The 15,682-nt window shown below is 35.4% G+C and overlaps 1 protein-coding gene across 1 annotated transcript in view; it reads left to right on the top strand.

Annotated features, from left to right (window-relative positions):
* Positions 1-15,682, top strand: part of BBS1 (Bardet-Biedl syndrome 1) — a 338,055-nt gene that overhangs the window by 60,570 nt on the left and 261,803 nt on the right. Inside the window, exon 4 of the mRNA XM_090399338.1 lies at positions 2,236-2,360. Within this exon, the coding sequence (XP_090255464.1) occupies positions 2,236-2,360 (125 nt within the window). The remainder of the gene's footprint in view (positions 1-2,235; positions 2,361-15,682) is intronic.

Below are 15,682 nucleotides of genomic sequence, written 5' to 3' on the forward strand. Positions count from 1 at the left end.
ACTTGGCTGAATATGTACCATCCAAATTCTTGGGATTTTTATGCCACCATTATTGTTAAGATTAGGATGGTTGATCAAAATTTCACAGTCTTCTTTAAATTTGCATTCATACCAGGTTTTTATGTGATGTAAGGAACAGGTACTTTTACAGTAAGTTTGGTTTTGTTGTAAGGTGTTAAGAGTGTGATCAGAGAAGCCTGGTTCACCAAAATTGTTAAATTTAATGTGTAATTTGTGTTCCTTTTTACAGATAGGAATTGTGCATCCAGTTTCACCAGTATAATGTAAGTTACAGGTGCAATGGATATGGTATTGCTCTAATGAACAAGCTCTTAAACAAAAATTACAAATTATTCGCACTACATTTATAAATAATGGCTATAGCAAAAATACCATCAATAAAGTTCATCAAAAAATGCATATAATATAGATAACAGTAAAACCATAGCTATCCCATAAAAGGGTTTTCAGATAAAATTAATAGAATTCTACACCATTACATGCTTAATGCTACTTTTAAACCACCTATAAAATTAAAACATATTCAACTCCTCTAAGGATTCCCCCCCCCCCTTCCCCCAATGGCTCACCCTAGAGTATAACTGTATCCATTGTGCCTGTAACTTACCTTATATTGGTGAAACTGGATGCACAATTCCAATCCATAAAAAAGAACACAAATGACTGTTCTCCCTCAATTCTACATTCCTGTCAGATTTTCACTTTTGCTAGTGCAGTACTCCTCTCCCAGTCTTGTTTTGTCTATTTTATCTGAAAATGTATTATCCTTATCTTCCTGTACAAATATCTTCCTCTTTCAGCCAAGCATTATGGATGCCTATAATTTTTGGTCAGTTCAAGTTAATCATGGCCAGAAACCCTCACCCTTGTTTCTGATACTTTTTCAATATTGTATGATCATTGTTGCATTATTCCCTTGGGCTTCTGTCTTTTACTGAGTGGCTGATTCAGTTTTGAGATCTGAAGAAATGTATTCAGCATTATCTGGTCTTTGTTATTCTCAGACTCGCTCATCTTGTAAGGGAGTCTGCACACATACTTACTTGTATGTACACACACACACATCCTCACTAATAGTTTCACTTATCTTGATTCTACAAACCTGTTTTCTCATTGAACAAAACTTTCTCCAGACAAAACATTCCAGACATTATTACAAAAAGTAATACAAGTACTTTTTATAATAATTTTAGTTTAATCCTTTATCCAAGTGTGAGCAAACAAAGTTTGCACCTGAAAGTATCTTCAGGACTGGGGTAAGGTGGTACAACACCAGGTGTTGTACCACCTTAGGACATTTCATTAGGAATGAAATGTCTGGAGAAACCAGGTGTTGTACCACCTTACCCCAGTCCTGAAGATGCTTTCAGGCACAAACTTTGTTTGCTCACACTTGGATAAAGGATTAAACTAAATTTATTATACTCTAACCAAGTGAAAAATAAACTTTCAACATCTTTCTCTAAGTCCAGAGTAATTTATTAAAAAAAGGGTGGCACACCATTTGGCAACTCCTATAGGTAGAGATGACCTGCTAATGCTTCTGCCTGGTATCTCCACTTGGGCCTGGCTCCCACTGAAGAGACCTCAATAAAGGTCAAAACTAGTCTGGGTTGTGGCCCTTCCCTTGATGCATTAGACATATCCACAAGGAGATGTGTTTTGCATTATGGGAGATACTGATAGGAGTGTTGGTAGCTTGCTCCACCTTTGCAAGGAGTGTTCTGGTGTTGTACCACCTTACCCCAGTCCTGAAGATACTTTCGGGTGCAAACTTTGTTTGCTCACACTTGGATAAAGGATTAAACTAAATTTATTATACTCTAACCAAGTGAAAAATAAACTTTCAACAAGTACTTTTGTTCATCAAATTCCCTCCAAACATCTGAAACTGTACACAATTCCTCCTACACAACAATATACCAGTATTTTATTATGGTAGAATTATCATAGAAATATTCAACTACTTTGACCTCAGTAATTAAATTCTAAAGTGGAAATCTTAGCTTTGTTGTGTGATAATCTGTGTTTGTCACACAACAAAAAACAATGTTATTTCCTTCATTAAATGCATTTTTAAAAAAAAAATATTTCAAAAATCTATTGTATAGTAATGAGCAAAAAAAATTGTAAATTTGAAGCTGTATGTTTTTTGACTTAGAATTTATTATTATCTTTAGTATTGAATACTGGCTGTTCTTTTAATTGCTTTAGCTATAGCAGTTGCTTCTGGTGCCCATATCTATGTATATAAGAACATGAGGCCATTTTATAAGTTTACCTTACCTGCTTTAGAAGTTTGTCAAGCTGAAATGGAAGTTTGGAATCAGGCAAAAGATGTAAATATTTAATAATGGATAGTTTGTAGAATATATTTAAGGAGGAGGAAAAAATTAAATTCTTTTAGAGCAGTTATATTCACATGAACAATTGAGAATCAAGACTGCTTTTTTTGTTATTGGAAAGAAATGTTTTGTGTTAATTTATCATTTTCTCTTTATTTATTTATTTATTTATTTATTTTTTTACTCTAGTTTCAGATCCCCACTGTGACATAACTTCTTATGTCACAGGTTATTCAACCATTACTTGTTTTCAAAATTTTATCAGATATTTATTAAACATATGACACACATTACCACATGTCTAACATGCTTTATGTATTGTTTCTTATAATCCATGTCGTCTAGCTTAAAAAAAAAACTGTTCCCTTAGATTAGATAAAATGCAGTTAAGTATGCTGTGATTTGCATCATGCATTATTTATTCAAGGACTGAAAAATTATTTGATCTCTTACAAATTAACTGCTTTTTAGTTTTAATCATTGTTTTGATAGTTTTACATGTCATTAAAAACATGGATGCAGAGTGTTCACTCAAGTTGAAATAATTTGAGTGAACAAATTTTTTATGAAGAATATGAAGCATAAATTATTTGATATATGTGTATTTTACCAATATAATGATTGGATGGTTAATGTGTCATTAATTTGTAACATATTAATATAGTATACCTCTGTGCCTTCGATCCTAATGCCAGCACAAAGCTGGAGACTGGTCGATCTTCATTGGGAGGGAGAGAGAATAATTTATTGTGGAACCACCCATGATATAATTTTTTCACCAAGTGTTTATCATTTGTTCTTTATGTTCTGTATACACTAAAAGAATGTTCAAATATTGTTATTGCATTATTATAGCATTGTGCTATAGTTTGTTGGACAGATATCATATTTTACATACATCAAATCTTATATTTTTAGGGTACTTAAGGATCAAGGCTAGATAACTGGGTGGAGACCACCATATAGCATTTTGCAGAAGGCAGAAAACCAACCAAGGCTTCTGACCTCATATCCATTCCTCATCTTCTCATGGTGCACGCTGTTGGGTATCTACCTGGATACTGAATGAACAAGGATGGACTGACAATTTGGGATTTACCTGACCAAATTGTATAAAACCATAACTCAAAATGATGGTACAACATGATGGAATTTCATTCTGGCTTGGGTGTAGCCTGGTTAAACAAGCCCCCCCTCCCATTTTTTTCATCAGGGAACCAGAATGAACAGCGAAGAGTTAGCTATTGGAACAGACCCCAACTTAGCATCAGCAGTACTCAAGATTGGCACCATCAACATAAGAAGCATCAATGGAAAAGAAATGGAACTATGAGGAGAATTGGATAAGTACCAGATCGACATAATAGGTGTTACTGAAACAAATACAAGATGTTATATTCAGGAACTAATGATCAGGGAAAAGAAGGAGTATCTATAATATTAAACACTAAATATGAGGATAGTCTACTTGAATGGTAGGCAATAATCTGTAATGTGGGCTAATATCTGAATGAGTAACTGAACAACGAGACTTATTTGTACTTATGGTCCTACAGAAAGTTCTACCAAGGAAGAAGTAGAGGAATTTTTTGAGGTACAGAAGACAACTGACATAATGAAAAAGGAAAAGTTGGTCCTTGTTGAAGATCTAAACAGCAGAGTAGGAAATGATTACTAGATACATAAGAATAAAAGAGCAAAGCTAATAATAATGGAAAGTACCTGCTAAATTTCTGCTTGGGACATGGACTAGTTATTACTAAACTATGTTCCAACATAAAAATGCACAAATTCACATGGAGAAAATATGCAAGGAACAAAAAAAGTCTCATTGACTATGTTTTTGTTGACAGTGATGTTTTCCCACTGTTCAGAACACAAGAGTACACAGAGAATTTGAAATAGGAAGTGATCAAGCATTTAGTTTTAGCAGGATAAAATTTAACTTCATATTGAAAAGAAGGGTGTGTAAGAAAGTTTTGAAATGAATTAAAGTTGATCAGCTATCAGATGTGAACTGTAGACTCAAATACACAAACATTATTCAAGAAAAATGGAAAGAGTTTGAAAATAAGAACCAAACTTTGGGGATTCAGTGGCAAACCCCTAATTTAACTTTGACTGCATCTTCAAAAATTATAGAAACAACTACGATGTTAGAGTAAAACTTCAATTTAATATAAACCAAAATAATCACTCGATGTTTTGACCTCCACATTAAGGTCATCATCTGGAGTATTTTATTTTTTTTATTTTTATTTTTATGTTGGGCCCATATACAAGAGGTTGGCTGGTCAACCTATAGTACGTTAGTACCATATATGGGTGATGGGTTGTGAAAGAAGAAACTTGTTTACATTTGATTTAAATGCCTGCATATTATATTCCTTAGGAAATATGTCAGGGGGAAGACTGTTCCATAGTACTGCAGTAGCAGGGATGAATGAAGAGGAAAAGAAACTTGTTCTGTGGGTTTCGAGGTGTACTGTAAAAGGATGTTGGGTGGCATCTGTATGTTTTCCAATTTAGTACAGGGTGAGGGAATTATTGATGCTGTTTCAGATGAAAATTTCGCGTGAAAGTATTTATAGAATATAGAGATTGCAGAGACCAAGCGTCTATGTGAAAGTGAGGGGAGCGAGTTGGTGAGGGATGAGTCATTTATTAGTCTAATTGCTCTCCTGTGTATTGAGTCAAGCATTTTGAGGGTGCTTTTTGGAGCCCCACTCCAGATGTGAGAGCAGTATTCGAGAGCTGGGCGGATTTGTAACTTGTATAGTGTTAACAGCTGTTTAGGGGTGTAGTGATGTCTTGAGTGAAAGAGAAAACCTAGTTTTTTGGAAGCTGAGGATGCAACGGTTGTGATGTGTTTATGCCAGGAGAGGCTTGATGTCAAGGTAATTCCGAGAAGAGAAATTTCATCTTGTCTGTGAATTTGAGTGTCATCGAAAACAATGCTGGGGGAAAATGGTTCTTTTTTGTGAGAAATAAGACAGAACTGGGTTTTACTATCGTTGAAGTTGACAAGGTTGTCTGAGCCCCATTGGCGGATGGATGGCTTGGAGGTCGGAATTAAGGGCAGCGGTGGTTGATGTTCTGTGGTTTGAAGTGAGTTGTGTAGAGTAGGGTTTGTCAAATGAAAGGGAGGAATGTAATGTGCTGTAATACAAAATGTAATGCAAAACTGTGTATTGGGTTAGAGGTCAACTGAAGTAGGTCATTGATATATAGAAGGAAGAGGGTTGGTGAGAGAACCTTGAGGCACCCCGGCATTAGTTGGATGGTGAGAAGATAGGGAGCCATCTACCATCCCACATAGTGCGCGTCCAGACAGGAAGCTGGCAATCCATCTGCAGAAGTCCTGAGGCAGTCCAAATGATGGGAGTTTGCTTAGTAAGCCTTTGTGCCAGACTCGGTCAAAGGCTTTGGAGATATCCAGTGCAACTACTTGAGATTCACCAAATTTTTCCATAGCATTTGTCCAGTGATGGGTGATGTATGAGAGTAGATCTCCTGTTGAATGGCTTTGACGGAATCCATACTGGATTATGCTTAATAGCGGGTACTTTCAAGGTAGACACATATATCAAGGTATACACATATATACAACAAAACAAGGTGCACTAAAATCTCCATGACATGCTGAAGTTACATGGATTTAGTCAACTGTTAAAACTACTGGCCTGACCTCTGGTGAAAAAAAACAATAACAACCTTACTACATCAAAGCTAGAGTCTTATTATGTTGTTATCTATTATATTACAAAATTAAATTAAATTAAATTAAGCTAGAGAGTAACATGTTCATACAAAAAAATTTTTACTTATATAACTGTACATATAAATTAGAACAAAGCAGTATGGATGGTGGCCAGTAAAAGCTGAAAAATTGCTTAGAGTCAGGGTTTGCTGGAAAACTTGAATTAAATGGGCTGAATGTTAGCCGCCCCAAATTCTTCTGATTTTTAAGTCACCATTATTATTAAGATTAGATCAGTTAATCAAAATTTCACAGGCTTCTTTAAATTTCTGTTCATACCAGGTTCTTGTATGATGTAAATAACAAATACTTTTCCAATCAATTTGGTGCAGGGTGTTAAGAGCATGATATGAGAGGCCTGCTAATAATTTTGGTGTAGATGTGTACACCAAAATTATTAAATTTAATGTGTCATTTGTGTTCTTTTTTACGGATAGGGATTGTACGTTCCATTTCTCCAATATAAGGTAAGTAGAAAGAAAGGATTAACTTTGACTGATTCAGCCAGACAGGCATTTTGTGAAGTAATCTGCAAGGATAGAAAAATCAGAAGTCCACAGGATTCAGTAGGTTAAAGGGCGGTCAAGGAAAAGAAGAAAGCATGTTGAAAGTTCCTGGCAAGTAAATCAGCTTCGGCTTTTAGGGAATACAGAGAAACATGTAAGAAAGCAATGCATTGTGTAAAATTAGCTAAACAAAAGTCATGGAAAGACTTGGGTGAGGAACATAGAAAATAAATATCAGGAAGGTGGCAAGATTCTGGAGGCTGTTGAAAAAGCTCAGAAATGGAGGAATGAGTGATATAAAAGGAATTAGAGATGATAAAGGTGACATGAAAACTGGTGAAAAAGATAACCTTGAAGTATAGAGTAATTACTTAGAACAGTTGCTAAATGAAACAATCAGTGATAGTGTAAAATGACGTCTCGTTCCTTTTGTATACTTTACGCTATTAATTTTACTTATTCTTCTTTTTCTCTATTTTACGTTAAGCTCTACCTTTATGCCTCTATTTACCTTATCTCTCTATTATATCTTTGCCTTCTCTTTATACTTGGTTTTAACTCTCTCTTTATATTCCATCCTTTATTTACTCTTATCTCTATCTACTTTATTCTATTTCTTACGCATTACACTTTTGCTTAAGTTACTGCAGGTTATCTAATTTTCTATACCTTGGGAACTTTGGAAAATTTATTTAATGTTTCAACTGCACTACCAAGATTCCCCTTTTTAGGCATTAAAATACAATTAAGATCACCTGCAGTATCTCTCTAAATCTATCTCAGTCTTTACTGACAGTCGTGGCTACTCTTATTTAACTTTGCACACAGGTTTGCATTTTTTTTTTTTTTTTTAGAAACAGTGCATTGGAATAAGGATCAGTGAATACACATTCTTCAGCATAACAAACATATTTATTAAACTAAGATACATTAATACAGTTTCTTAAATGAATTGGCTCTTCAGAAAATTAAAAGCTAAGAATTATAGTCTCATGCAATATACACACATTAAAATACACAGCAACACTATCATATACCAATCTATAATCTTGTTCATTCTGCTGCTAAGAATTATAATCTCATACATTGTACATATGTAATAAACATGCAGCAATAGTATCATATAAGAATCTGTGTTCTCATCCTAAAACTAATCCATTCAAGCTATATACACATATTTCACTTAACAAGTTTCTCATATCAAAATTATATCAACTATTCCTTGGCCTCTTAGTCCGGGACAAATTATCACAATTTAACTTTTATATATGTCTCACTGAATATATATACTTCAAACAACAAATTAACCATATCTAACTAATTCCAATATTTCTTTAACCTCATAGTCTGGGACAAATTATCACAATTTAACTTTATATATGTCCTGCCGAATATATAAATACTTCAAGGTTGTACTCACAATTCTTCTCATGACACATATCTGAACTGGTTCTTTCATCTCTTATCTGGTTCCACTGACTTCTTTTCAGTCCTGGTCCTCAGCATTCATGCAGACTTCCTTTTCTTTATCTCCGCCGTGTTGTGGAAGATTTTTGGGGATTGGATTATGTCTTATCGATACTGCTTTTCCGTCCTGTGCTTTAACATTCATGTGGGTTTCTTTCCTTTAGCGCCGTCACACCGTGAAGAATTCCCGGGACTTAATGCATATTATTATGGTTCGACTTCTTAGACATTTCCCTACTTCTCTCCTGACATCTCCAATGGCCCCGCGATGCTGGATTCTGAGACACTACAAGAGGAGACTGCATTTTCTTCTACGTTTCTGCATACCTGCTTCCTTCCTAATTTCTGCCTCTGCATACTGGCATACAGCCATAGCATTGCTGCCTCCCCCTGCTACATACTGGATCTGCTGCCTCGGGATACCTCAATGAAAAGAGAGCTCTGCATGCCCCTGACTCCTTTCCTATACTTCCTCTTGCAGTTCCTGGATTAAGGGTTGAGAACCCCTAACATTCTGGTGGAAAAGGGGATGTTACCTTCAGAATTGTTGATTATTTCTGTTTCCTGTAGGGATGTGACCTTCAGAATTGTTGATTATTTCTGTTTCCCCTAGAACACACAAAAACAATCTTATTCATTACATGCGGGGAATCCTTAGTTGTTCGCCGCCTGTTGTTGCACTGTCCTTGAGAAATGCATTAGGTTAAGCTTTGAACAATTGAAGGCACTTTACGTTTTACAAACAAAGCTTCTAAGCTCTTTCTTTGAAATTGGAACCACTTAAAATGATGGGCCACTTTCTAAGGCATTGCCCTTGAAATACACAGCTTAACAATCCTACTGCTTCAATACATACTTGTATGATTTTTCAAATCACAAAAATTATTATAATTACAGTTAATATAAACCTTATATACAAAATTCCTAATAACAAAATTCCACAACCATCATTAAATTACAGTTTCCCTCATGTTTTTCCTACAGTTTCCCTCACAAATAGTGTACATGTACACTATTTGTGACCTCTGTAAAAGTCGATGCAAAGTTAAGAAAACAAATTCCTGCATCGATTTTACAATAGCACAGTGGTAAAAAACATTCAATAGACATGCAGTCAAGAATACATATCCACGCTTGAAGTAGAAAAAAAAACCCATCAAATGCCTGAAATGTGGAAGAGCAGGAATGCCATACCAGAAATGCTTAAGTATGGAGGTATAAAAGTCTTACAGTGGCTGCACTGCACACTTCAGAAGGCCATATATAAAAAGGGGAAATAAAAATGAATGTGAGAATTGCAGAAATATTTCCCTACTGAGTGTTCCTGGTAAGATTTATGCAGGTATACTTGAGAAATGACTAAGAACAATTGTGGAAGAGAGGCTTGTTGAAGAACAAGCTGGATTCAGGCCAAATAGAAGCTGTCAGAATGAGATTTTCACTTTACAACAAATGGTTGAGAAATTGTTGGTATATATCAAAGTCTGTATTTAAGTTTTGTAGACCTGCAAAAGGCATATGAAAAGCTGCCAAGAGAAAAGCTGCTGAAAACAATCCAGTTACATGGTGTAAATGGGACATTATATCAAGCAATACAGAGTCTCTATTTGAGTTGTAAATCAGCAGTTAGAATTGAAAGAAGTATGGGAATATGGTTTTATTTTATGTCAGGTGTGCGACAAGGGTGTACATTATCTCTACTGTTAGTCATCATCTATATGCATCACATTATGAAGGAAAGTGGTATTAAGCCTGATATCAAAATTAGGGATGTTAATCTTAGCTCTTTACTTTATGCAGATTATATTATACTTTTTTAAATAAATCCAGGACAAATTTCTAGCATTCTCTAACTAAATGGAACAACTGTTGTAATAGATTTGGTATGAAGGACAGGTATCCAGGTAGATACCCAACAGGGTGCACCATGAGAAGGTGAGGATTTTACATCAGCTCAGAAGCCCTGGTTGGTTCTCTACATTCCTTTAAAGATTATGTGGAGGTCTCTTCTCTCAGTTATGCTATAGCAGCCAAAATAATAATTTTGTCAACCTTATTACAATACTCTTGAAATTATTACAGTAGATGCACACTATAAGGTTCTTTTTTTGGGCCCCTGCTGTCTAACTTGTTCGTAAATAATATATCATGTGGACTAACTTGATCTCTTCAGTTGTTTGCTGATGATGCAAAGTTGGGGAAAATTATTAAGTAGCTCTGCTGATGTTAATTCCCTTCAGGAAGATTTGAATAGAGTTTGACTTGGACAAAGAAGTTGGGTTGTAGTTTTAACATTAATAAATGCAAAGTGGGGGTGCTTAAGGGTCAAAGCTGTATAACTGAGAGGAGACCTCAACATAGCCTTTAAAGGAATGCAGAGAACCGACCTGGGCTTCTGACTTAATGTCCAATCCTCACCTTCCTGTGGTGTACCCTGTTGGGTATTTACTTGGATACTGAACGAACGAACAAGGATGGGCTGGCAATTTGGGGTTTAGCTGACCAAATTGTATTCTTATTGGCTTAAACCAATATACAAAATGATGGTACAACATGACAAAATTTCATGCCGGCTAGGGCGCCGCCCAATTAAACAAGGTCCCTGTTGTTTTCGCCAGGGAACCAGGGCGAACAGCGAAAAGTCAGCTACAATGGAACAAATCTGAAAGCACACCCAAACTCAATATCACCAGAGTTAAAGATCGGTACTATCAACATAAGAAGCCTGAATGGCAAAGAAATGGAGCTAGCTGAGGAATTAGATAAGTATCAGATCGACATAATAGGGGTGACTGAAACAAAAAAAAGACAAACTGGTGAGATCTTTACTACTAAGGTAGAAGTGGAGGAATTTTTTGATGCTTGAGAGAAAGAAACTGACACAATGAAAAAGGAAAAGTTGGTCCTTGTTGGAGATCTAAACAGCAGAGTAGGAAATGACTGTCAGACATACAAAAATATTTTGGGAAAATTTGGAGAAAAGAGCAAAGCTAATAATAATGGAAAATATTTGTTGGATTTCTGCTCAGGACATGGATTAGTTATTACTAACACGATGTTCCAACATAAAAATGTGCACAAATTCACATGGAGAAAAGAGGCAAGGAATAAGAAAAGTCTCATTGACATGTTATTGTTGATAGTGATGTTTTCTCCCTGGTGCAGGACATCAGAGTGTACAGAGGATTTGAACTTGGAAGTGATCACTATTTAGTCTTGAGCAGGATAAAATTGAATTTCATATTGAAAAGAATAACATGTAAGAAAGTTTTAAAGTGAATAAAAGTTGAGTAGCTCTTAGATGTGAACTTTAGACTAAAATACACAAAGATTATTGAAAAAAAAATGAAAGAGTTTGAGAACAGGAACCAAACCTTGGAGATTCAGTGGCAAGCCTTGAAGAAAACCCTGATTGATTCTGCCAGAGAGGCATGTGGTGAGGTTGTCTGCAAGGATAGAAAAATCAGAACTCCCTGGTGGACACAGGAAGTTAAAGAGGCAGTGAAGGAAAAGAAGAAAGCATATCAAAAGTTCCTGTCAAATAAGTCAGCTTGTGCTCTTAGAGAATACAGAGACAAATGTAAGAAAGCGAAACACTGTGTAAAACTAGCTAAACAAAAGTCATGGGAGGACTTTGGCAAGAACATAGAAAATAAATATCAAGAAGGTGGTAAGATATTCTGGAGGTTGTTGAAGAAGCTTAGAAATGGAGGAAAGAGTACTGTAAAAGGAGTTAGAGATGATAAAGGTGATATGAAAACAGGTGAAAAAGATATCCTTGAAGTATGGAGTAATTACTTCGAAAAATTGCTAAATGAAACAAGCAGTGATAGCGCAGTGGTAAAAAACACTCAACAGGCGTACAATCAGGAATACATATCCATACTTGAAGTAGATAAAGCCATCAAAGGCTTGAAATGTGGAAAGGCAGCAGGAGTAGATGATATTCGACCAGAAATGCTGAAGTATGGTGGTATAAAAGTCTTCCAGTGGCTGCGCTGCATAGTTCAGAAGGCGTGGACAGAGATACGAATTCCCGATGATTGGAGTACAGCACTCATAGTATCCTTATATAAAAAGGGAAATAAAACTGAATGTGAGAATTACAGAGGTATGTCATTACTGAGTGTTCCTGGCAAGATTTATGCCAGTATACTTGAGAAACAGTTGAGAGGAATTGTGGAAGAAAAGCTTGGTGAAGAACAAGCTGGATTCAGGCCAAATAGAGGCTGTCAGGATCAGATCTTCACTTTACGACAAATAGTCGAGAAAGCATGGGAATATAACAAAGATCTGTATTTAAGTTTTGTCAATTTGGAAAAGGCATATGACAGGGTGCCAAGAGAGAAGCTATTCAATATGCTACAGTTATATGGTGTCAATGGGGGCATTATATCAAGCAATACTTAGTCTTTATTTGAGTTGTACATCAGCAGTACAACAGTACAGAATTGAAGGAAGTACAGGTTGACGGTTTAATGTTAAATCTGGTGTGAGACAAGGATGTACATTATCCCCTCTGTTATTCATTATCTATATGGATCGTATTATGAAGGAAAGTGATATTAAACATGATATCAGAATTGGAGATGTTAATGTATGCTCTTTGCTTTATGCCGACGATGTTATACTTCTAAATAAATCCACTACAAGTTTGCAAGATTCCCTGACTAAATTGAATAACTGTTGTAATAGATATGGTATGAAGGTCAGCAATAAAAAGACAAAGACAATGAAAATAGGTAGAATCGTTGAAAATATCAACTATGTTGTGAATGGAGAACCTGTGGAACAAGTAAAACATTTCAGCTACTTAGGCACGATTTTTAGTGAAGATGGTAAATTAAATATGGAAATTGACAACAGAATCAACAACGCTGGTATGGTAGGAAGTCAATTGAATAAATTCATATGGAATAAGAGAGAAATTAGTCTCAACACTAAATTAGCTGTATAGAAGACAGTGTTCAAACCAGTTTTAACTTATGGATCTGGAGCTGTGTCAGAAGTAAAACACTTGACCAAAGACTAGAGACTGCAGATATGAGAGTCCTGAGAAAGATTAGAGGCGTGAACAGATGGTATGAAATCCAATATCATATTAAAAACGAGGATATTAGGAAAGAACTAGACATTGTCAGCATCCAGGAATGCATTAGCAGAGCTAATCTCAGGTTGTATGGTCACTTAAACCAAATGGGCGAGGAAAGATTAGCAAAGCAAGTGTTCTTTGCCAGGTTGGCAGGAAAACGACCCAGAGGAAGACCAAGATGTAGCTGGATTGATGCAGTACAAATTGCCTTAGATATAAGATAGATAGAAATAGAAATATAAGATTTGATAATGTTGGAATCTTGACAACTAACAGACTGATTTGGAGGAGAATTGTAGATAGGAAGTTAGTAATGATGTAAATTTTTCATGTAGTACTATCATATCCTGTACATCCCTGAGGGTACATGTCAGGAATTTGATGATGATGATGAAATGCAAAGTGTTGCATTTTGGAGTACAGAAATATAAGGCCTTGTACTATATTGACAATGCTGTATTGCAGGAAGTGGATGAGATTTGAGATTCAGAAGTGCAGATTGACAGTAGACTGAAGTTTAAAGGGCATATTGCACGTGTTGTGAAGGCTGCACATCGTTGTACCGCTATGATAAGAAGTGCTATAACATGTAGGGATGAGGAAGTTGTTGTGCACTGGTCAGACCACACTTGGACTATTTGTGCTCAGATTTGGTCACCTGGTTTTTCAATTTGATGCGGAAATATTAGAGAGGGTTCAGAGATGAGCAACTAAGACAATATCGAGACTTTGAAATGCTGTCTATAGAGAGAGAGAGAGAGAGGTTGAAGAAATGTGGATTGCAGAGTTTGGTGGATAAGAGGAAAATGGAGGATTTTTTCAGATTTTATTATAAAAAAGAGTAGAAGGTGAAAGGGGAAGAACCAGAGTCCATCCCTGGATATTATGTAAGAGTGTAGTGAAGAGGGGGTGGGAGGAGTAGATTTTTGACATGATGGTGAATTGTCAATGAATGGAATGCATTATTAGATATGTTGTTAATGCAAAGAATGTTAATTATTTTAAGATTCAGTGATTAAGATTAAGAATATTAAGATTTCTTATATGTTGTCAGTTGAATGAACCTTCCATGATGAGTCTGCTGACTCCATCGAGGGTGCAATAATAATAATAGTGAATGCCACTGTACAAAATGATGCCCTAAAATGATCTATGGAAAAATTTGGCCTAAATCCAATAGAACTGGTGTATTTTATGCTTGCTAATACAAACAGTAAACGCTCGAACCTTCATAATAGTAAAACTAAATTTCCTAGCAAAGGATGTCATAATCAGTAGCCAAAGGAAACGGGGAGAAATTGTGCATTGATGACAGAACAAGGACAAATATGAAGAATGCAAAACAACAGGAAAGGTACAAATGCAAACATTAATGGAAGATTTGTAAGAAACTTATATCATTTTGGAGGTCTCAGGTAAGTGACATTAAGTTATTTAAGCCACTGTAGCATTTCCAAATTTTTAATTTTATGATTTCATACTCTTCTAGTTTTTTCTTATATGTCCTCCATTATTGTTTGCATTTATACTTTTTATGTTGCTATTTTGTGTTCTTTATGTTTGATTCATGCCTACCCTTTGTGTACTGTTGTTGTTGAAAGATTTCTTGTCATTTCCTTTATTTCTCACCATTACTTTTGTTCTGTTTCTTGTGATTCCCCCCCTCCCTGCCAAGTTATTTCCTTTGTTCTATTTCCATCATTTTTTCTATTCTGTTTCTTTGTTTATAACTAGTACAAAGGAAAAAAATAAATAAATAAAAAAAAATTTAGTGTCTAAGATTCTCAAGTCTTTAATATTAAACTAATACAAAAATTAGCTTGATCTCACTGACTAAATGGCCTTAAATTTGTCAATCAAATATAAGTTTGTACCTTGAGTATTATTTTTATTTCTAGTAACTGATTTTTGAAAATCTTTTAATTACTGAGGGTAAATTCAGTAATTAAAAGATTACCACCTTCATTTAACAGATAAAATATTTATAGTTTTGTTAGTATTCATGTTGCTTTTCAAATGGAAAGAGTGGGGTCGAAATTCTGTCCTAGGACGTGAAAAACCTTTATTAGGACTTATTGAATGCTAGTTAGCTTGTCTTATGCAAAGGTTTCAGGGCTTTTCATCCTGTAAAATAAGCAAATCAGCCAGAACATACAGTTTATATATATGAGCATGTTCTCAGATGGCAGATAGGGAAAAACCCTGACTATATCCAATGAATATCAAGGTAGATCTGAATATAATAAAGAGCCTTGGACCATTGTTTTAGGATGGCTACCTTGTTGAAACTATTGCCATTCACCAATTTGCAGTGAGTCTGTATAGTGATGACCAAAACTTCCAAGATGAATCTGAGAAGCATAAAATCGCTCTGATTCCTCTGGAGGCTAGATTTTTACTACCTGCGGCAGTTTGTGGGTTGTAGAAGTTGATTGATAGCCAGAAAAGAGGGGATGTGATACAAACATTTAAGTACTAAGAGTTTTATAGG

The sequence above is a fragment of the Typopeltis vanoorti genome, chromosome 10 (genome assembly GCF_054136105.1).
Source record: "Typopeltis vanoorti isolate ZY-2024b chromosome 10, IOZ_Tvanoo_1.0, whole genome shotgun sequence".
NCBI lineage: Eukaryota > Metazoa > Arthropoda > Arachnida > Uropygi > Thelyphonidae > Typopeltis > Typopeltis vanoorti.